At 42.4% G+C, this 21,406-nt stretch overlaps 1 protein-coding gene across 3 annotated transcripts in view; it reads left to right on the top strand.

The window, feature by feature from the left end:
* RSPRY1 (ring finger and SPRY domain containing 1) overlaps positions 1-21,180 on the top strand; it is a 43,530-nt gene extending 22,350 nt beyond the window's left edge. For all 3 annotated transcript variants that reach the window (XM_015074509.3, XM_015074508.3, XM_053210176.1), the window contains 9 exons: positions 1,516-1,582; positions 2,213-2,344; positions 3,749-3,864; positions 5,026-5,169; positions 9,803-9,914; positions 11,247-11,349; positions 11,687-11,839; positions 16,540-16,644; positions 19,815-21,180. In XM_015074509.3, the coding sequence (XP_014929995.1) occupies positions 1,516-1,582; positions 2,213-2,344; positions 3,749-3,864; positions 5,026-5,169; positions 9,803-9,914; positions 11,247-11,349; positions 11,687-11,839; positions 16,540-16,644; positions 19,815-19,911 (1,029 nt within the window). In that variant the 3' untranslated portion in view covers positions 19,912-21,180. The remainder of the gene's footprint in view (positions 1-1,515; positions 1,583-2,212; positions 2,345-3,748; positions 3,865-5,025; positions 5,170-9,802; positions 9,915-11,246; positions 11,350-11,686; positions 11,840-16,539; positions 16,645-19,814) is intronic.
* The last annotated feature ends 226 nt before the right edge of the window (positions 21,181-21,406 follow it).

Genomic DNA, 21,406 nt, shown 5'->3' with positions numbered 1-21,406 from the left:
CTTCTTCCCTCCCCCTCTGGCTACTGCTCTTATAACTGTTGTCGTGGAGTACTTGATCTATTGTCTGTGAAGCTTGCGGTTTGCTGAGGTTGTGCTGTCAGATCTCTTACACTGCTGGACTGCAGACTTGACTGGTCTGTATTTGTTAAAGTTATTTTTGCAGGCCTCCTGAGCATTGGCCTTCTTCAAAATCTGAAAGACTTTATTTTTCAATACTTACATGATATGTACCTAAGACACACCCCACTATGCTAAGCAAGCCCTGTGGGGATACAAAAGTAGTATAACCAGTCCTTTGCCCTTAAGAAGTTTCCTGGTTAACGGGGGAACAGAACTACTCGGACAAGACAGCCTCCGTTTTATGACAGGGCATGATCAAGGGCAAAATCCCCTCTCTCAGACTAAGTGCCATAAGAGTACTGAGAAGGTGATGGGGAGGTGGAAGATGGTGGTGGTAAGGGCCAGGAGAGCCATGGGAGACAGGCTTCCAGATGAAGGTGGCATCTCAGCTAGGTCACATCATAGGTTAGGATTTGACTGTGCACACTGGAAGGAAAAACGGGTTTTGGCTAAGGGCCCATCACCAGCAGAAGCTCAGAGATAGAAATGACCATGCTCCTGGCATATTACGGAGAATTGTCTGTTCAGGAGACAGTGTTTAGAGACAGGAGGACAGGCCTGAACATCCTGATGGGGAGGGCTCTGGGCCTGAAAAACCAGACTGAGGAATTGAGAGTGGATATGGCAGGAAGCAGGGTACCGAACAGGCTTTGCTGCAGGGCATGCTGGTGGGTGCATGAGAGTTGCAGAACCTTTGAGCCCCAGGGAAGTGAGTAGGAATCACCTGATGTTCTAGAGCTCCTTTGCAAGCTGCTAACGTAGCTACGGTAAAGGATGGCTCTGAGAAGGTGTGATGTTAAGCAGGTAGGTTTTTCTTTAAATGATGAACACATGTGATGTGAAGTTAAATGTAATTTAAAGAGCGCTGTCCCACCTACCATTAGCATTTGTGGATTTCCTTGCAGAGAACAGACTGAAAACTAAGCCATAAGGTATTCATTCCATCATTTATAATTTTGGAACCTGGTAGTAATGTGTGGTTCCTTTAAGGCTTCTGAATAAAAGTCATTCTTAGCTACAATTCTAGGTTTCTGTTTGGCTTGCTTAAATCAATGTAAGAATCCGCATGGTTTTCTTTCACAAAGCCCTAATATAAATGTTACTAAGTGGAATAACACAGTACATTTAACAAAATACTTCTGAAATTTGCATATCTATAAATGAACCCGGTGGCTTCAAGAAAATAATATACAATTTTATGAGACTCTGTCTTGGTTCCTTATTACTAGCAGTATTAGCAAACAGAGGATTAAGGACTCAAATGAGTAAAACTCTTCTGATTGCTCCAAAAAAATCAAGCACATATTGGGTAAGAAGAAGAAATTGGTAACTCGCCGCCTCTGCAGGGAAATGATGTTTTTGCTTTATGTTTCTCTATCTTTTGTTGTCTTTCAGAAGCTACAGTCCCACCCCACAGTCATGCTCTTTGCACTTATTGCGCTGGAAAAGTTTGCACAGACAAGTAGGTATAGTGACTTCTTGCACTAATGATCTTCTGAATTGGCTGTTAAAAATCTTATTTTTATTACTTACTGGATGAGCTTATGCTTTGAGCCCCATCAAACAGGTACACGTTCCGTATTTGGGTAGACACTTCAAGGCCAGTGAGATATAACAGGGACAAAAGCCAAGAGTTTCTCACCTAAGAATCAAAGCTTAATGACCATGGTTACTGACTTTTTGTAGCTAAAAAGTTAATGATGAGGGGTGCCTGGGTGAATCAGTCAGTTAAGTGTCCAACTTCTGCTCAGGTCATGATCTCACAATTCATGAGATTGAGCCCTGCAACAAACTCTGCTCTGACAGCACTGAGCCTGCTTGGGATTCTCTCTCCCTCTCTCTCTGCCCCTCCCCCACTTGCACTTTCTCTCTTTCTCTCTCTGACGCAAAATAAATAAACCTAAAAAAGAAAAAAAAACATTAGTGATGAGATTGCTACTTCCCAGAAAGTAGTCAAGGCTCCTGGGCTATGTCCTTATTCTAGTTTCCAAGTTTTCTAATTGCCTGTCCTCACTCCTTCCCACCCCTTACCTGCCCAGCAAATCATCCTACCCTTTCATGGTTAATTCAAGGTTTATGTCTTCCCAAACAGGTGAAAATAAATTAACTATCTCTGAATCCAGTATTAGTGACCGGCTTGTCACATTGGAGTCCTGGGCTGATGATCCTGATTATCTGAAACGTCAAGTCGGGTTCTGTGCCCAGTGGAGCTTAGACAATCTCTGTAAGTAGCAATTGTCCTTCCAAAAAGGAAAAAGCCTGTTTCCCCTTCCAAACCCATTTCTTACACAGGACCACTATTCTGTAATTCACTATTTTGTAATAGTGAATGTGACACTTACCTTATAAGGTCCTATACTGTAGCTTGGCTGTATTCTAGCAGAAAAACATTCTAGGGACCCTCTAGATAAGAATTATATGGAATGCTTCTAATTCCAGCACTCTTTCTGTTCACAAACTTTTACTGATACCCTACTTCCTGCTGCATCAGGGCCATTAATCAAATGGCAGTGTCTAGGGGTGCCTGGGTGACTCAGTCAGTTAAGCGTCTAACTCTTGATTTCAGCTCAGGTCATGATCTCATGGTTCATGAGTTTGAGCCCAGCATCGGACTCTGCTCTCATAGCATGGAGCCTGCTTGGGATTCTCTGTCTCCCTCTTCCTCTCCACTCCTCCCCCACGTGCATGCGCCTGCTCAGACTCTGTTTCTCTTTCTTTCTCTCTCTCTCTCTCTTTCTCTCTCCCTCTTTCTCAAAAGTAAACATTAAAAAAAATAGCAGTGGGGCACCTGGGTGGCTCAGTCAGTTAAGCATCCAACTTCGGCTTAGGTCATGATCTTGCGGTTCATGAATTCAAGCCTCACGTTGGGCTCTGTGCTAACAGCTTGGAGCCTAGAACCTGCTTCAGATTCTATGTCTCCCTCTCTCTCTGCCCCTCCCCTGTTCTCTCTGTCTCTGTCTCTCTCTCAAAAATAAATTTTAAAAAATAGCAGTGTCTAATCAACTCTTCTGACACAAACTATCTCCTCACTGTCCTATAAGCGGGCCCCAGTCATTCCTGCCTCTGGGCCTTTCCCTCACTGGGAGTTCTCTGTCTTTACTGTCCTCCTTATCCTAACTTGGCTCTTCAAAACTCAAGACTCATCTTACCTATATGAGGAGGGTTGCTCCCAGCTTTTCTTGTTCCCTTTCAACAGCTGCTAGAACTAAAACTACCCCTACTACTAATCCTCACTCCCCCTCCAGAGTTAGCACTGTGCAGAAGCACGGCTGGACGTGTGCACCCCCTGCTCCTGCCACAGCACTGTGGGGAGTTGCTTTGTGCACGGCCTGTGTGGTGCCAGTGAAAGAATCGTTCTTAGAAAGTATAGTTTGGCTTTGGTTGCATGCAAAATAACAAATCCAGAGAGCAGAAGCATGAACCTCACAGTGCTGTCCTAGCCTGTCCTAACTTTTGCTTAATTGATCCTCATGTGGTCGTGCAGCACCAGAGCCAAGGTCTTTAAGTCTCCCTACCAATTCTGCCATTTCTAAGCACCTCCCCTTAACTAGAATGGCAGCCAGTGATGACACTAGCTTTTTCCCCACAACAGCCTGCCTTAGAAACATGACCACTTTTTCTTTTGCAGTTTTAAAAGACAGTAGGCAGCTGACCTATGAGAAAGTGGACTTGAATAGCATTAGGGCCATGCTGAATAGCAACGATGTCAGCGAGTACCTGAAGATCTCGCCTCATGGCTTGGAGGTAAAGCTTTCATGGATGGAACATTCAGGGGGAAGAAATCTTGGTCTCATTTTCACACCCTGGTTCTGAACAAAAAAGCAATTTTTTGCAGAATAGATGGAAGTTCATTTCATACTCCAGGAGTGTTTAGAGGTAGAACTGGCAGACAGAAGGTGTTTGGGATATTACTTAGTCTTTTATATCCCACACGTGCTATACTCATAGTAAGTAAGCACTATAATATTTTTTGACAATTTGATTTTTTTTTTTTTTTGTAGTTTCAAGTTTTCTTTAAATTCCAGTTAACATACAGTGTAAAGATTAGTTTCGGGTGTATAATTTAGTGATGCATCACTTGCCTACAACGCCCAATGCTCATCACAACCAGTGCCCTCCTTAATGTCCATCACCCATTTAACCCATCCCTCCACCCACCTCCCCTCCAGCAATTGTTTGTTCTCTATGGAAAATTTGATGTAAATATGTCTGTTTTCAATCTCTGCCATTTTATTCAGCTAAAGGTACAAAGACTAGTGTTTCCTAAAGAAGCCCTTCCTTTTTAAATCCCTGCATAACCAGTTGTATTCTGTCTAATGTTCCCCCTCTTCCCTGTGTGTTGGAAATGTTGCCGATTTTGCGGTGCACGTTGGTGAATGCTGCTTCTGTACAAGAAGGCACCATAAGGCACTAGACATGGCAAGATTAAAGAACTGTTTGAAGAGTGGCTGCAGACAGCCCTTTGATCTTGCGTATTGCCAAACGCCTCCGTAGTTTTCTGCTTTAGATTATCTTGGGGTATCCCGTCTTATACCCTTCAATGTCCTTCTCTGTCTCCATCCTAACAAGTGCAGGTTAAGGCCATGTTAATGCATCTGTAAAAGATTCCACTGTGAAGGTAAATACCTGTAAGTACTTCAAAAAGAAGCCAGTAGCCCTCGTTAATTCTTCCTGTGGCCATCTTTGAGGCCTTTCAACCCTGTTAGAACTCCTTGGGGATAAAACCATAAGACAGAGTGTGCTTCATTCTGTTTTGCACTTTTTGTACCTGGGGATGTACAGAGAAGGAAATGACCATCCACCAGAAGCTTCGATAAGGAAAAAGACTCCACCTCTGAGTGGTCACTTGTCTTTGGTAGTCTCCAGGCATTGATGGTAGACTATGACCCGCTTTGGTTTTGCCAGGCTCGCTGTGATGCTTCCTCTTTTGAAAGCGTGCGTTGCACCTTCTGTGTGGATGCTGGGGTGTGGTACTACGAAGTCACTGTGGTCACTTCTGGCGTCATGCAGATCGGCTGGGCCACGCGAGACAGCAAATTTCTCAATCACGTGAGTACCCTAGAGAACTGTGTGAACAGGGCCAACCGCAGGCTTTTGGTGAGCGGGTGGAGGACACGGCTTTTTCAGGTAGGCTTGCAGTGTCATCGTGCCTCAGGGTGCACCACGTGCTGCCAGATCCCTCGCAGAGGGGGTGCCGAATGGATTCAGAAAAAGCGAAACACAAGTGAAACCGCCCGTCAGCTTTTTTCCCCCTCGAGTTTCAAGTTCACATTCATTTTTACCTACAGGTTGGATGTGTCCTTTGTCTCTGTAGGGTGTCTCCGCCCCCAGCCACATTGCTGGCTTGGTTTTCGTATTGGGACCCAGCATGACTTTTACCTTGCATTTAAGCTTTAAGAACCTTGTAGGAATTCTCTTGCTTTCATAAAATACTAAATATTGGCTTGACTTCTTTAACTTGACTTTTATCTTGTGATTGGTAGGCACATTTGTTTTCAATATTTAGTATTTATCTTTTGTTGTAGAAAGCTGGCAGGTAAGAGGGAAGATGAAACCCACTAGAAGAAGCAGGATTCAGCTACCGCTGCTCGAGTGTGAGGGCAGGGCTTCCTCTCTTTCCTATAGATATTAATTTCTTGCCAATTTATGCCCTTCTGATGCCCAGCCTGATCGACTTTCTTGTGTTTCTCCAATTTTAAGCTGTTTGGAGTCAATCCAGTTTTGATCTGGAATCTTTTGTGTGGATGTATGATTTTTACCCTTTGAACTGGGAAAACACTTTGGATTATTTTGCTAATTTAAACAGTAGTCTCCCATCTGTAAGGTGCTAGGTTGGGTGTTAGAAGTGAACCAACAAAACCAAACTCTGCTTGCCTGCTATAGGTATAGTTTCGGGAGGACCATTTCAGCAAGGCTGTGTAGCAGCTTAGAATTGTGCATGGCCTTTTACTAAACTCCTTGCTGGAGAGACAACTGGAGGAAGAGAGTCAGTGGAGAGGTCAGATTCTTGTCCAGGATAGAAAACTAGACCCCAGTCTGCTGTTGCTTTTGTCGGGACCTTTTTCTGATGAAGGGCCTCCTCACTGACAGCACCTTAATTAAGACCTGGATGCGTGAGACTTTATTGTGGCACCATGTGGTCAGAAGTACACGGGTCTGGAGAACAGTGCTGGTTAGTCTCTTAGTTCCCACCTTGGGCACTGATTTAAAGCAGGTAGCATCAATTATCCTGACAATCTGACCCAAAGGAGGTCCCGAAGACAATTTTTTAGACCTTAGGGGGCAAAAAGGTTTGTTTCCAGAGCGTTGTCATTTTGGAGCCATTCCTCTGACTCCCACAGCAGTCTGTACTGCCACCACATCCATTTCACATATGACAATTGGAGACTGGGAGGACCTAAAGAATATTGGACTAGAATTCAGGCTCCTTCCTGTTCTATAAGAGTCATCTTCTTTGCATTTGAAAATGGAAAGAATCTCAGAGAATTAGCTAGGTTCCTCATTTGGGTGTAAAAAAAGTTGTTCCAGAACTAGAAGAAAGATGGAAATCTCTAGGGAGGAAGCTCTAGGACAATATTTGTTTCTCGTCATTTGGCAGCAGCACCACCACCGCACCAACCCCCCCCCCCCCCACCGCCCATGAGTCTATGTGTAGTATATCTAATTCTCGATATTGTAAATTTTTTTTAATATTAAAATTTTTTTATTATTTACCAGTGAGGCTGCCACTAATTTCTGCCATATCATTGCAGAAACTTTGGCTCCTCAAATTAAGATCCTTAAAATGCTGTTTTCCTATCCTCTAAATTGCTTGACAGACTTTTAATTTCTTCCTTTAAAAATCAAAACCAGGGGTGCCGGGGTGGCTCAGTCTGTTAAGCATCCACCTCTTTGGTTTTGGCTCAGGTTTTGATCTTATGGTTCATGAATTCGAGTCCTGTGTCTCGAGTTCTGTGCTGACAGTGCAGAACCTGCTTGGGATTCTCTGTCTCTCCCCATCTCTTTGCCCCTCCCCAGTGTGTGTGCTCTCTCTCCTTCTCTCAAAATAAATAAATTTAAAAAAATGTTTTTTAATCAAAAAACATTTTTTTTCCTGATCTAAGTACTTGTTGATTCTCTGTTAGAAGTCAATGAAGTCTGATACCTCTTTTCCCAAACATAGGATTTTAATCATGTTGCCATACTTACAACTTTGCTTCAAACGGACGTTCTGGTAATTCTGATTTTTTTTTTTTTGCCTGTACAGACGGGGTGTGGTTTTATGAAATAAGTCATCCCTAGGATACACCCAGTCTCTAATGACTTGAAGTCAATCCACAGTGTCTCTTCTTTTAATTCTTACTGCTTGGGCTTCAGTTTTGAAAGGATGATAAAAGTGTTGGGCTCTCATTAAAATGAGAAGCTTAAGGACAGTTCTTGTTCAGGTCACCTACAGAATAGTTGGTCTTGTGTATTTTTATGGAGGTTTGGGTGAAACAAGTTTTTAAGGGTGCATTTTGAGTTATCTGAAATAACTTTTGCCTTTTCATGAGCATCTACCATACTTTCGCGTACTATCTCTAATCTTTTTGAGAGTTTGGGAAGGTATTATTCTCTCATTTAAAGATGAGAGTGAGGTTCAGACAAATGAATTTAGAAACTTACCCGAAGTCACCTGGCCTCCAAGTGCTAGAATCACTCCAAGAAGAATCGAGACCCTGGTCAAGATAACCCATGCTCCTTCCCCTGGAGTAGCCTCGTCCCTTGGAGAAAATGAGTCTGCTTTCTGAAACAGAAAAGGGGAATAACTCGGAAGCCTATTGGGAACTCCCAGGCTGTTGAGGAGTTTGGGAACTAGACAGGCACCAAGGCAACATCAGAGAGCCAAGAGACAGGAAGTACAACAGCCAGTGTTTTAGGCGCTAAGGTGCCAACATTTCTGCCACAAACCAGTCCTAACCATTCCTCCGTGTGGGTCACTCCTACCACACTAGGTGTCTGCTGGACGGATCCAGCTGGCCAAGCCTAGGTTACATCCTGCCCCTCCAACTCCTGAGCGGGAGGCAGGACATTGTATCTTCATTAAATTCCCTAAAACAGGAAGGGGTTGGGATGCTGGACAGCAGAAAAAAAAGGGGAAAGAATTCAAAATATTTCCTGAATGGCAAGCTATGGATTAAACTTTTTGTTTTCAGTAATGTTTCCGTTACTAAAATATACATGACCATAAACAAGCATATCAAAATTATTACTCCAAGTACTAAGCTAGCTACCCTGTTCTCCCATTTATCTGTCTCAGCTGGAAACCACAGTCCTGCTGGGAATGTTTTCAGGTTGACAGAGGGTGTAGGGCATCTAGCTCGCTCTCAGAGATGTCAACTCAAAGGGATTTTTCCAAGTGATCTCTGCTTGGTAGAAGTACCTACTTCTTAGCCTGTAGACGTTGAGCTCTGGTTGAAATTATTACAGTTCCACCTTTGTCCCACAGTGCCACTCTCCAGTGAAATTCATCCTGGCATGGAAGACACTGCATGGTAAAAGTCTGATCTTAACCAACTCTTGTGGCTAGAAATCTTCTAGGAATGTCTTCACGTTGTTCCACAGAGGACTTGGTAGTACATTAGAGAGTGAATTGCTTGCCTTTTGCCTATGACCAACACGCATAAAATAAAAAACCATTTTTCCTTGTTCAGCTTGGAAAGGAGGGATAGCGAGGTATTCTTTCTAGTCAACTGATGAATTTCTTCTCTGCCTAAAGACAGGTAGATGAAAGTTCATTTGACTCTTGAATAATCTGAATAGTGCATTCAGAACAGCTGGTTCAGAAGCCTCACTTGGAGAACACTCATGAGAATTCAGTATATTGTAGTCCCAAGTAGTCAAGGAATATGTTCGAGCCTTTTCTCCCGTCGATCTCCTCACTGCATTGTTTATTCCAGAGAACAAGCAGAACATCACCAAGGACCTGAAATCTTACTTGGATTTGGCCCACTAAGAATCTTTCACCATGAACCTTTAAAGATAGCAGTTGTCTGATCTGCATGCTTCTTCTGTTTGTTCTATTTTTTCATAAGCACTTAAAATAATTTAAGATCCCATCCACCCTTTTAACAATAAAATAATTGTGAAATAATTAAAAGGCAATAAGAAATAAAAGAAGCTGCTGAGGACTTGTATGATGCTCGAGTTGAGCCCACCTCTGAATAGCTATTAGCTGACTGTCCACTATAACCTTTTTCTTGTGTCCAGTTTTGAAATCTCCGTGTATGTGGTTGTTTTGAAGTCTACTACATGCAAGAAAGTTGTTTTCCCAGCCACAGTGAAGTAGAAAGCACACCATTCTTAGGATAAGAAGAGTCCAAGGTCCAAACGTGGCTTTCTTAGTAATGATTTGTCTTTGGGTGATGTGGTTGACCTCTCTGAGCCTTTATCTCCTCTTAAAGTGGAGCAGGATGCCATCAGCCTTATGGTGGCTCATGAGAATTAAAAGAACTAACAAATTTGTTGGTGAGGTCATTATCCAGTCATGGAGAGCCAGGCTTCCGGGTCAGCATTTTGGTATCTTCTAAGAACCATAGGCTCCCTTCATCTGGAAAGCTTAGAATTCCAGCCACCAGGTCTATGGTTACAAAAGACACACCATCTTTTCTCAGAACGCAGCAGGCAGAGCCTTGCTAATCTTCTGGGCCCTATCTCCCTCCAGGAAGGCTATGGCATTGGGGACGACGAATACTCCTGTGCCTACGACGGCTGCCGGCAGCTGATTTGGTACAATGCCAGGAGTAAGCCTCATCTACACCCGTGCTGGAAAGAAGGTACCCGTTCCTCTCTGTCATGAATTTATCGACTGGGTCCAGACATCTGGTTATGATGAAGGCATCTATTATGTTGGGCCTAAAAATGTTTTAATGGAAGAAGATGTGATATGAAAAGGGATATGAGCCTTTGTATTCCCCCTCATGGATGTAAACAGCGTTCTGATAAGTTCACCTCTGGTAGAGCCCTTCCTTTTGCAAAAGCATTTCAGACTATAGAATTCTTAATTGAGTGGGGAAAATGATAAGATTAATATGAATTCTAGTTTTCTCTCTGGGTATATGCTTTTTTTTTTTCTTTGTTGAGATTTTATTTTTAAGTAATCTCTATACACAACTGGGGCTTGAACTCACAACCCCAACATCAGGAGTCACTCGCTCCACCAACTGAGCCAGCCAGCCGCCCCTCTAGATACATGCTTTGAATCAAAGCATTCAGGGAGATATTGAGGACACTGATATTGTAATGCCAGCAAAATGAGGATATTTTTAGAGGCCAGGTGGCTATGGAATAGGCACTATTCAGTGGCCATATTCTGGGCCCCACTAGAGCAGCTTTTAAGGATGAGTTGAGGGCACCTGGGTGGCTCAGTCGGTTAAGTGTCTGACTTTTGATTTCGGCTCAGGTCACGATCTCACGGTTCGTGAGGTCGAGCCCCGTGCTGGGATCCATGCTAACAGCATGGAGCCTGCTTGGGATTCTGTCTCTCTGTCTCTCCCTCTCGGTCTCTGCCCCTCCCCTGCTCATGCTCTCTCTCAAAATAAATAAATAAAAACTTAAGGAAAAAAAAAAAAGAGGCACTGTCTGCAAAGACTGTCTCATTTTTGTTTTCTAATAATTTTAAAAAAGATTACTGAAGTAATATGTTTAGCATAAAAATTTGGGAAATAGGGGAAAGGAGTAAAATGAAAATCCCTTATAATTCCTCCATCCAGAGATTTTTTTTTAAACACTTAAAATTTGGTGTATGTATTTTTTGTTATTGTCTCACTCCTATGCCTTGAACAGCTTTCCAGGTTATTAAATAACATGATTTTTTTGTGTGTGAAATTTATTCATTTTGAGAGAGAGAGAGTATGTGTGCCAGGGGGCAGAGAGGGAGAGAATCCGCGCTCTTTTTTGCCACCCAAGTGCCCCAGCAGCATTTTCTTCTTAATCGTAGTCTAAAATATTAGACCAGTTGCAGAAGAAGCAAGACTGGTGAATGTGTTGATACATAGCTACAGATGCAGACTTGACTTGATACAATGACTGAAACCCTTGAGACACTGAGCAGAATCCTGGTAGTAGTATACACCCTAACCCTTAGCATGTTTCACTTTCTCCTGTAGGAGACACAGTAGGATTTCTGTTAGACCTAAATGAAAAACAAATGATCTTCTTTTTAAATGGCAACCAGCTGCCTCCTGAGAAGCAAGTCTTTTCATCTACTGTGTAAGTAGCTTTCCTCAGTCAAAAATTTGAGTAGATGCATGGAATTCACTTTTCTCCAGAAAAAGACCTTGTCCATTTATGTAGTCAGTTGTGATGAGAAATCATTTTATTTAGAGTAATTAAGGACCCATTTGATCATATCTATAACCATCCTGAAGCTTAATATAAGAAGATGAGGTTAGGACATTGTCAGGGTCACAGTCCTGTCTAGGTTAGTAAACAGAATCCATTACCCTTCCTTTCTAGTAGGGGATAATGTCTAAAAACCACTTCCATGTATGAGCTTTACTTTGTTTTCATGAATTCTGTTGACCTCTGTACTCCTTTTTACTTGTAGATCTGGATTTTTTGCTGCAGCTAGTTTCATGTCATATCAACAATGTGAGTTCAATTTTGGAGCGAAACCATTCAAATATCCACCATCTATGAAATTTAGCACTTTTAATGACTACGCCTTCCTCACAGCTGAAGAGAAAATCATTTTGCCAAGGTAAGGAATCTGCTTAGACTACCTGTAGACTTTCACGTGCATCTCATAAGAAGCTGAAACAGTTCCTGAAAGACTTTTTACAAATAATTTTGAAGACCTGAAAAAAATGGATGACCTCCTAGGAAATATAAATTACTCAAACAAATCCCGGAAGAGATATAAACTAACCAGTTATTATTACAAAATTAATTGAAATGAAGTAAGAGATATGTCCCCCAAAACACACCAGACCTGGGTGATTTCACAGGACATTTCCACCACATTTTTTTTTTAATGTTTTTATTTATTTTTGGAGATGGAGACAGAGTACGAGTGGGGGAGGGGCAGAGAGAAAAGGAGACACAGAATCCGAAGCAGGCTCCAGGTTCTGAGCTGTCGGCACAGAACCCGGCACAGGGCTCAAACTCATGAACTTCGAGATCGTGACCTGAGCAGAAGTCGGACACTTAACTGACTGAGCCACTCAGGCACCCTTCACCACATTTTTAAATAAAAGATAACTATTTAAATATCACTATTTAAAATGTTTCAGAACCAGAAAGAAAGAGCACTTCCAAATAATTTTTATGAGCTAAATAATATCGGTATAAAAACCAGGCAATATAACACATGCACAAACACACAAAAAAACTGCAAACTAACTTTACCTGAACGTCAATGAAAAATCTTAAATATTAGGAAATCAAGTACATTTTTTAGCAGGTATGCTTTTAACTTTGGAGTTTGTTGACACATACTTCTCTCTCTCTCTCTCTCTTTTTTTTTTAAACATTTCTTTATTTTTGAGAGACAGAGAGCATGAAGCAGGGGACGGGCAGAAAGAGAGGGAGACACAGAATCTGAAGCAGGCTCCAGGCTCTGAGCTGTCAGCACAGAGCCCGATGCAGGGCTCGAACCCATGAGGCATGAGATTATGACCTGAGCCAAAGTTGGACGCTCAACCGACTGAGCCAACCAGGCGCTCCAGAAACATACTGTTGCACTGCCAGCACTGTTCTACAGCCATTAGGACAGTGAATGCCATCTTGCATAAAATTCCACAGCCCTTCTTTGCCGAAAAGTGTGATAGACATTAGTTATCTCCTTGGAAGAGTATCTGCTTTTCTTTCTTATGAGATGAACGTGGTCTGTTCTTAAGCTGAGAAAGACTCAAGCTGCTTCCTGGTAATGATCTGAACTGGAAGCTTGTTTCACAATACGAACCAAAGCTTATCATTTTTTAACAGAGCAGTTTTCTAGATCCCTGTGGGGAAGGGGATTCTTGCCACATGTATTATATCAATGACAGAGATCACACTGGCCATGGTGCGGTCAGTGTTGGGCTGTCATGCCCTGGAAGGTATATGTAACATAATGTTATAATCCTAGCTCCTGTTTTGGCTCAAAAAGCAGGTCTATAAACAGCCCTTCTAGGCCATGCTTCACCTTGGACGTAGTGTCTCAAGCCTGAAGAGCGGCTCAACAATTTGCAAACGAACCAGAAAAGGTCACAGAGTGACCCAGCAGCATTGCCTGCTATGGCAGAACCTCCATAACATCACAAGAACAGAAGGGCCCCTTACATACCAGCTCAGGGACCTGAGGTTCATTCCTAGAACTTCCCTTCAACTTGTGTTGGTGCCTGACAGAGATTATGAACTTTAAATTCCTCTTGAATTTAGTGAAAGTCTGAAGTAATACCTCTCTTGTCTGTCATACCTCATTCCTTTTTAATTTAGCCTGTCTCACTGGAAGCGGCCCATCACTAAGCCTGCCTTGTGACGTATACCCTGAAAAGTGAGGGCAGGCTCCAGGAGTTCCCCTGGAGGCTGGCCTTAGTTAAAACGGCAACAGCATTTAGAGGACCGCCCCCTGCAGAATTAAGCTTTGTGAAAGTCAGATGGCAATAGGTACCAGCTGTTCAAAAGTCTCCTTTTACGGGCAGCTTCCAAGTACTCAGTACCCTGTCAGGTCAGCACCCAGATGCAGCCTGCCTTGAGTAAGAGCAGAGTTCCAGGTTAGGGCATCTTACGTTGCACTGTCTCTGACAGTGACACCAACACAGGAGTTGCTGGAGGCTCATTGAGTGGCGTCCTCCATGGCACAGAAACCTCTTTAACATCTCAGTTGCACCTCATTGTGGCATTAGGTGTGAATGTGCCTGAGACCATTTCCTATGCTGTTAATATTTTCAGCTGTGTTCCAAAAGCTTATATTCGGCTTGTGTTTGTTTATTCACTGGAATATATTCCTTTCTGGCTTCATGGTAGGAGATCATGGCCCTGTTGCTATCTGGGATTTTGTAAATTGCTCTATATACTCTCTGTCTCTAATTCTCATTCATTTATTCACTCTTTTTTTTTTTTTCTCCTTCTTAACCTTTTTATTATCTGGAAACTTCAAATACACACAAAAGAAAAACAGACTATATGGCGAACCTAGTCACATACAGGGTTGGAGGGGAACTACTGTCTTCCTTTGTCTGAGCCCCGTTGTCATTCCAGGTCCCCTGGCCATAATCCTAGAGGTTCTTTGACACCTTACTTTCCACCATTCCTACATCCTACTCAGAAAATACTGTGGGCTGTGCCTTCGGAATATATCCCACATGCAACTACAGCTTGTCACCCTCACTCCTGCTACCATCGTCCAAGCTGCCTTTTTTTTTTTTTCCTTTAGCTAGTCTCCCGGTTCCTACCTAGACCCCCTTCAGTCTATTCAACACAGCCTCCAGAATGATTTTGTTACAACTTAAATCAGATCATGCCCTTCTCTGCTCACAAGACTCTAGTAGCTTCTCGTTTCACTTAAGATAAAAGCTTAAATCCTTACAGTGACCTTCCAGGTTCATGATTTGTCCCCTTCCTTCCTTTATTACTTCTCTGACTTTACCTCCTACTTACCCTCTCCCACTTGTTCATGCTCCTTATTCAGCCACCCTGGCCTCCTTGCTGCTCCTGAAACATACCAGATCTATTATAGCCTCAGGGCCTTTGCACTTGCTGTTCTTGCTGCTAGAATGGGCCAGTGTGTGTTTTCCAACACCACCAAGCAATTAACTCAATTCCGACACTGCCTGACTGGAGACAGTCAGTGTCAGGTCCCACAAGTTAAGGTCTCATTCCTACAAGGCTGCCCTCTACCCCGACTTTAAATGCCAGTCGCAAGTTCAGGTTTCTATATTTGCTTCTGGCTGACTGGCTGTAAATTGAAGGTTCCCATGATCCCCCTCATCAGGTTTGAATAACCTGCTAGAGTGGCTCACAGAACTTAGGAAAGTAGTTTCTTTGCTAGACTGACTACCAGTTTATTATAAAAGGATTTAATCCAGGGACAGGTGGAAGCAGTGCAGAGGACAGGCATGTGGGAAGCAGCCTCCATGACCTGTGAGTGTACCATCTCCCCAAACCTCCACATGTTCACCAACCTTGAAGATTTTCAAACGGTCCCCTTAGGGGTTTCTCTGGTGGCTTATTACAGAGGCATAGTTGATGAGAACATTGGTCATTAGTGAGTACATTCAATCTCCAGCCCCTCTGCCCCCCTGGGAGGTGAGGGGAGGAATGAAAGTTCCAGCTCACTGATTACAGTGTTGGTTCCCCTGGCAGCCAGCCCCAAACTTAGGTTACCTAGGGGCTTTTCAAAGCTGCCTAATTAACATAGCAAAAGACATCTATTGCTCTCATCTCTTAGAGAATTCCCAGGGTTTTAGGACCTCTGTGCCAGGAACCCAGACGAAGACCAAATATGTATTTATTATAAATCGTAATATCACAAATGGTGTCTCTCCAGATATCCACAAGACTCAATCCCTCGCTCCCTTCATATCTTAGATGTCACCTTAGTGAGATCTTCCTTGGCTGTCATATTTAAAATTGTACCTCCCTGCTCCTCGTATACACACTGCCTTTACTCTTCTCCCTGCTTTATTTTTCTTCATACTGCTCATCAGCGCTTAAAATTCTATATATTTTTTTACCTGGTTTCTTTCTGTCTCCCTTCACTGGAGTGTAAGCTCTCTGAAGGCAGGCATATATGTTTTTAGTCCTCTCTTCACTGCTGAGTCTCCAGGCTCAGGCCAGTGTCTGTCACATGGTAAGGCCTGAAGTGAATAGAATGAATGTTTCATGTTTCTCTTGCCCCCTGGCTGTCAGGGCTGCACTTTTAGCAAAGCAGTTCTGCCTGTCCACTTTTCCGTTTCAAACTGAGTGGAAGTGTCATGCAAGGATTCTAACCTGAGGTGTGTGGACTTCCAGAAGAGTCTGTGCTGGCCTATCATAAGCACCTGAGACTGTATAGAAACTTGTGTGTGTGCATTTTTCTTGGGAAAGACTCCGCTGCTTTTCATCAGACTCTCAGAGCTGTGTGACTCAAAGGTGAAAATTTGCTGGTAAAACAAAGAGTACTAGTCTGAGAACCAAAAGGTTGGCATTTGATTCCTGAATCTGTTTCCCATGTGTTGACCTTATGCAGATCACTTCCATGAACTGGTTCTTTGCCTATAAAATGGGATTGATCACATCTGTGTCATTCTCCACCGTAGAAAATCACTGTCAGGTTGAAATGAGATGCATGTGTGCAAACCTTCCTAAACAAAGCTTAAGGAGTGCGTAGCATACTTCACACGGACAGAGCATTTTCACAGCATTTCATATGCATCACTGCTCATAGGCCCATTGATTTGTTGACCAAATAAGCTGTAAACTACACTTTCTCCTCAGGCACCGGCGTCTTGCTCTGTTGAAGCAAGTCAGCATCCGGGAAAACTGCTGCTCCCTGTGTTGTGACGAAGTAGCAGACACACAGTTGAAGCCATGTGGACACAGGTAAGAGGGTTTGCTCATTTCTTCTTTTTTGTATTACATTAGGCAATCATCCTATTCTTGAATTATTTTATGGTTATCAGAGAGGAAGAAACTTTCCTCTGTCCAGGGTTCTTCTAACTGGACTAAGAATTAAATATATATGATACAGATTAACAGGAGAGAATCAAATGTAGTTACATGCACATGGGGAATCCACACAGACATGAAATTCCAAAGACAGGGAAAATGAGGTATGCATGTCGTCCTCAGTGAAGGAAGGGGGTAGGGGTCTGGGGGTAAAAAGGGAAGGAAAGCCCTTAGCAGGAAGCAGAGGGGATGTTTGGAAAACAAAGGTTGCCCCGTTGTGCAGATATGTTTCTTAGGTAAAGAGGAATCTCTTATTAATAACTCTCTTCCTGGTAACAGGTCCTCTATTTAAATTCTTTTTAGGCAGTTGCAGGGAGGTCAGAGTTTCTTCCTGAGTCTTTTGGACCTTGATTGTTTTCAGCTCAGAATAATCTGTGTGTCTTTGCAGCCCGTCTTGGGCTGTCTACCCTTGTACCCCACACAATGTTACCAGTTCCATAGCTGTTCTTTAAGGTTTATTATATACAAAGTGGGCTGGGAAATTCGAGTTTGCCAGACAGTTCATGGCTGTCTTCCAGAAAGTACCTGAAATAGAAGAAGCTGTTTGATGGAAGGCCTCTGTTTTTATCTTGTTTACTCAGTACTATATTTTAATACAGTTTTACAAAATGTAAAAGGCCTAATACTACTCACGATCCTCTTGGGAAATCCCTTTTAGTTTTAATTTTAGGGCCTCCTCATTTACTAGCTACTTAACTCTATAACCAGTGAGAAGGCAGCACCTCCCTCCCATGCAGCCAAGTTGAACTAGAAGGCAGCCTGGATCCTGTAAAACAGTGTCTAAACATCAGCAAGAGCAGCAAGTATGACGCCCCCAAGAAGGCCTCCCAACCGAGTTTGGAAGCAGAGAGAGATGGGGCACCTGGGTGGCTCAGTCGGTTAGGCCCTGCATTGGGCTCCACGCTGGGCACAGAGTCTACTTAAATAAATTTTAGAAAGGAAACAGAAAGAGGAGCTGGGCAGTGGGCTGGCCCTGACCTGGCCCAGGCATGTGTGCTGACTGTGGGTGAGCAGTGCCCGGGCCAGTCTTCCAGGCCAGCTCCCTGTGTAACTCAGCACATCCTCTCTCCTGCCCTGCTCTTATTTTTGACAGAGCTTTAGCCACCAGAGCTCCTGAGGGTCCAGAGTCTGAGTGATGGACCCCAATTGTCACCTCCAGGTGTGGCTTAGTCTAGGCCCTTCACTCTACCTTGCCAACTTTTGCAGTGGGTTGTTATCTAATTGGCTGATAAGGGAGGTGCATGCTGTGTATCTTATGTCACTGCTCACTGTACCAGTTTCTCTTCGAAAAGAAAGGCACGGTGACTCCAGCGGTAGCTATTTCCTTGGTATTGACTCTGCAGCCTAGAATTCTCAGTTTGAGCACCTTTGAAGATTTTAGTTATTAGGGCCTCACAGGCAGATGCAAAGTTTAAAGGATGGATATCTCGATACCCCTTTTGATCTTTGTTTGTGGGAGGATGTTAAGATCCCAAAGAGCAGTATCTGGTCTTAACTCGTCTTCGGGCTCTCTGGCCTTCTCAGTGGGTTTGCTCACAATGAGCACTTGTAAATGAGGGCTGAAATCTAAAAACTTAGAACCAGCTATCTTAGCCTCCGTAATAGATATATACAAAACAGGATTGGAAGAGGAAATGTAAAGAGTTATAAGAAAAGTTAGCTCAACTTTCAGCAGCAACAACAATTTTAAAGGGTTAAGAAAGGAAATCCGGATAAACTGAATGTCGTGAGCTGACCCTGGGAAGAAATGGACAACCTAGGCATTTCTATTACCGTAGAAGAAAATTGAAATGATTATCAAAGGTATATTTGCCCTCCATTCCCTCCGCCCCAAGCACTAAGCCCAGATGGTTTCACTGATAATTCTTTCAAACTTTGAGGGGCTGGGTAGATTCTATTTAAACCTCTCCAGGCCAGGAGCACCCGGCTGGCTCACTCAGTGGAGCATGCAACTCTTGATCTCGGGATTGTGAGTTCGTGCCCCACTTTGGGTATAGAGATTACTTAAACAAGTACATAAAAAAAATAAACAAGGGCTGTCTAAGAATACGTACCCAGAAATACGTGGTGCCTATGAGAAGAAAACTTTTAAACTACTAAAGAATGCAAGATAAGATTTGAATAAATGGGTCTGTTCTTGGATAGGAAGTCCTGTTGGTGTTTTAAAGGTGACACTTTTCTCTAAACCATAAGTTTAATCTGGGTTAACTTTTTTTTTTCTTCTGAAAATAGAAATGCTAGTTTAAAAGCTTGCTTGTGTGCTGGGACACCTGGGTGGCTCAGTCGGTTAAGCATCCGACTCTTGATTTCAGCTCAGGTCATGATCTCACGATTTGTGCGTTGGAGCCCCGTGTCAGACTCCACACTGTCAGCGTGGAGCCTGCTTGGGATTCTCTCTCTCCCTCTCTGCCCCTTCCCTGCTTGCCAGCTCACTCTCTTAAAATAAGTTAAAAACTTTAATTAAAAAAAATAAGTAAAAACTTACATGCTATAAATAAGACAAGAAAATTCTGAAAGAGAAGAGTTACAGAGGGGACCAAACTACCTACCACATCTTAAGATATATTAAAATAAATGCTAATAGTTCGCTCCCCATATATAAAAAGAATGGCAGAACTGTGGAGAACAGAATAGAAACCCAGAAATAGAACTAACCACAAGTGAAAATTTCACATATAAAGGCCTCGTGTCAAATCTGCAGTGCAAGATGGACTGTTTGATATTGGGATAAGTGGCTAGCTGTCTGGGAAACAAAGCGTGTTGTGTCTCGACCTACCATACCCGTCTGTAAGTTTTTTTCGTGTACATACAGACTTTGTGGAAGAATATACTTGAACTTTTTACTTACTCCTCACAAGAGGATGAGGGAGGATCAGAAATGAGAGAGAGACTTGTTTGTTCATATATTTGTCTCGTTTTTTAACCATGTGTAATGATTACCCTTTCAATTAGCCAGCTTGTTAATATTTTAGACTGAGTTGGCACATTGTCAGTTTGACCTCCTGAAGCATTAACCTAACTGGCACTTGTATCTTTCTCCTTAGTGACCTGTGCATGGATTGTGCCTTGCAACTGGAGACCTGCCCATTGTGTCGCAAAGAAATAGTGTCTAGAGTCAGACAGATTTCTCATATTTCATGACACATGTGAAGAGGCATCATGGACTTATTTCTACTCAATTCCAGCCAATGTTGAAGAGAAAAAACAAAGAAAAAAAAAAACATCTCTAATCAGTTGTGCGCACATTGAAACTTATAGCCATGGCCAGATTTTATGCTAAAAATGGTAGTTTGTCAAAGACAAAATTCTCTTAGAATCTAACCCAACTTGCCAGCCCTGAGAAATTCCTTTTAAGGCCAAGGAAAGCTGAGTGCTAACAGCTAGGCCTGTGGTACTTCCATGGAACACGCTAGGAGACAGTGCCCTCCCAAGTGCTGAAACCACACCGGAATTCTCCCATGTTGGGTTCATGTGAATGTCTAACAGGATGTTTTCTCTCCTATTCTAAAGTTTTTATTTGGGGCAGAAGTCATTATGGAGAAGTAAATGACAGCGGTTCTGGGTTAAGCATAACTTCCAACCGGTCAGAGAGGCCCCAGTGTGTTAAGCGTGGATCTTGCCCTGCAAAACTTGAATCTATAAACCAGAACCACACAGGTCAATACTACAAGCAACATGGAGGGCCCGAAAGAAGGTGCACAGACTGTGGAGAAAACCCAATTTTTGATATTTCCGTGATTCCAAAGAACATTGTAGTTTTTTTTTAACTGCAGACAACTGGTGTATTTTCACATTCATGGTGTTTCTATCCAGTTTCAGTATCCGCATTTTGTGAGGAAAAAATGTTTTAACAATGCGGGAGGAATTCTTAAATTAATTGCAATGTTAGACTGGAGAAAATTTGGTATTTAGGGTATTTTTAAGGTACCATCAAATCAGGTTTTTTGTTTTTTGTTAAAATTTTTTTTTAATCAGTATTGTTTCTGGAAGTAATATACTTTGAAACTCTTGAACTAACAGTCTCAAAAACTCTTAGAGGACAGTCTGAGAGCACGTATTCCTGTTGTTTTAAATAAATACCTGTTTTTGAATAGTATATTCAATCATGGATTGCTGACTATGTCTTCATCAAAAGTGTTAATCCCTCTCAGGGTCTCTGGTGAAGACCGTCAAGAGTTTGGTTTTTTCTCCCAGAAAATTGGAAGGTAGAATTGTAAATTCATAGAACTTATTTTATAATGGTGTACCTCAGCAGCTGCCTTTCAATTTATGCCAAGTCCTTACTGAGTTTATACTTGAATAGTAAATACGTCTTCTGAGTTTTACAGTGTCTTAAACTCAATGCACATCTTTCTTTCCTCCTTTCCTACCCTTTCTTGTTTGTAATTCATTAAACTGTCCTATTATAGAGATGATTTCCTTCCTGGCCGTACTTGTTGGGGTGCTGGATTTTTTCCATGTCTTTAGTCTTCCATAAATTCAAATATATATATAAATATATATATATATATATATATATATTTTTATATATATATATATATATATATATATATATATATACTCTCTTCTTTAGCTTGTGGTGAATACAGTAATTTGCATTGAAGAAATAAAACATTTGTTGCCTTTTTTGAGTAAG

This window comes from Acinonyx jubatus, chromosome E2, assembly GCF_027475565.1.
Source record: "Acinonyx jubatus isolate Ajub_Pintada_27869175 chromosome E2, VMU_Ajub_asm_v1.0, whole genome shotgun sequence".
Classification (NCBI taxonomy): Eukaryota; Metazoa; Chordata; class Mammalia; order Carnivora; family Felidae; genus Acinonyx; species Acinonyx jubatus.
The sequence above is the reverse complement of the archived record's forward strand: the minus strand, read 5'-3'. Positions and strand labels throughout refer to the sequence as shown.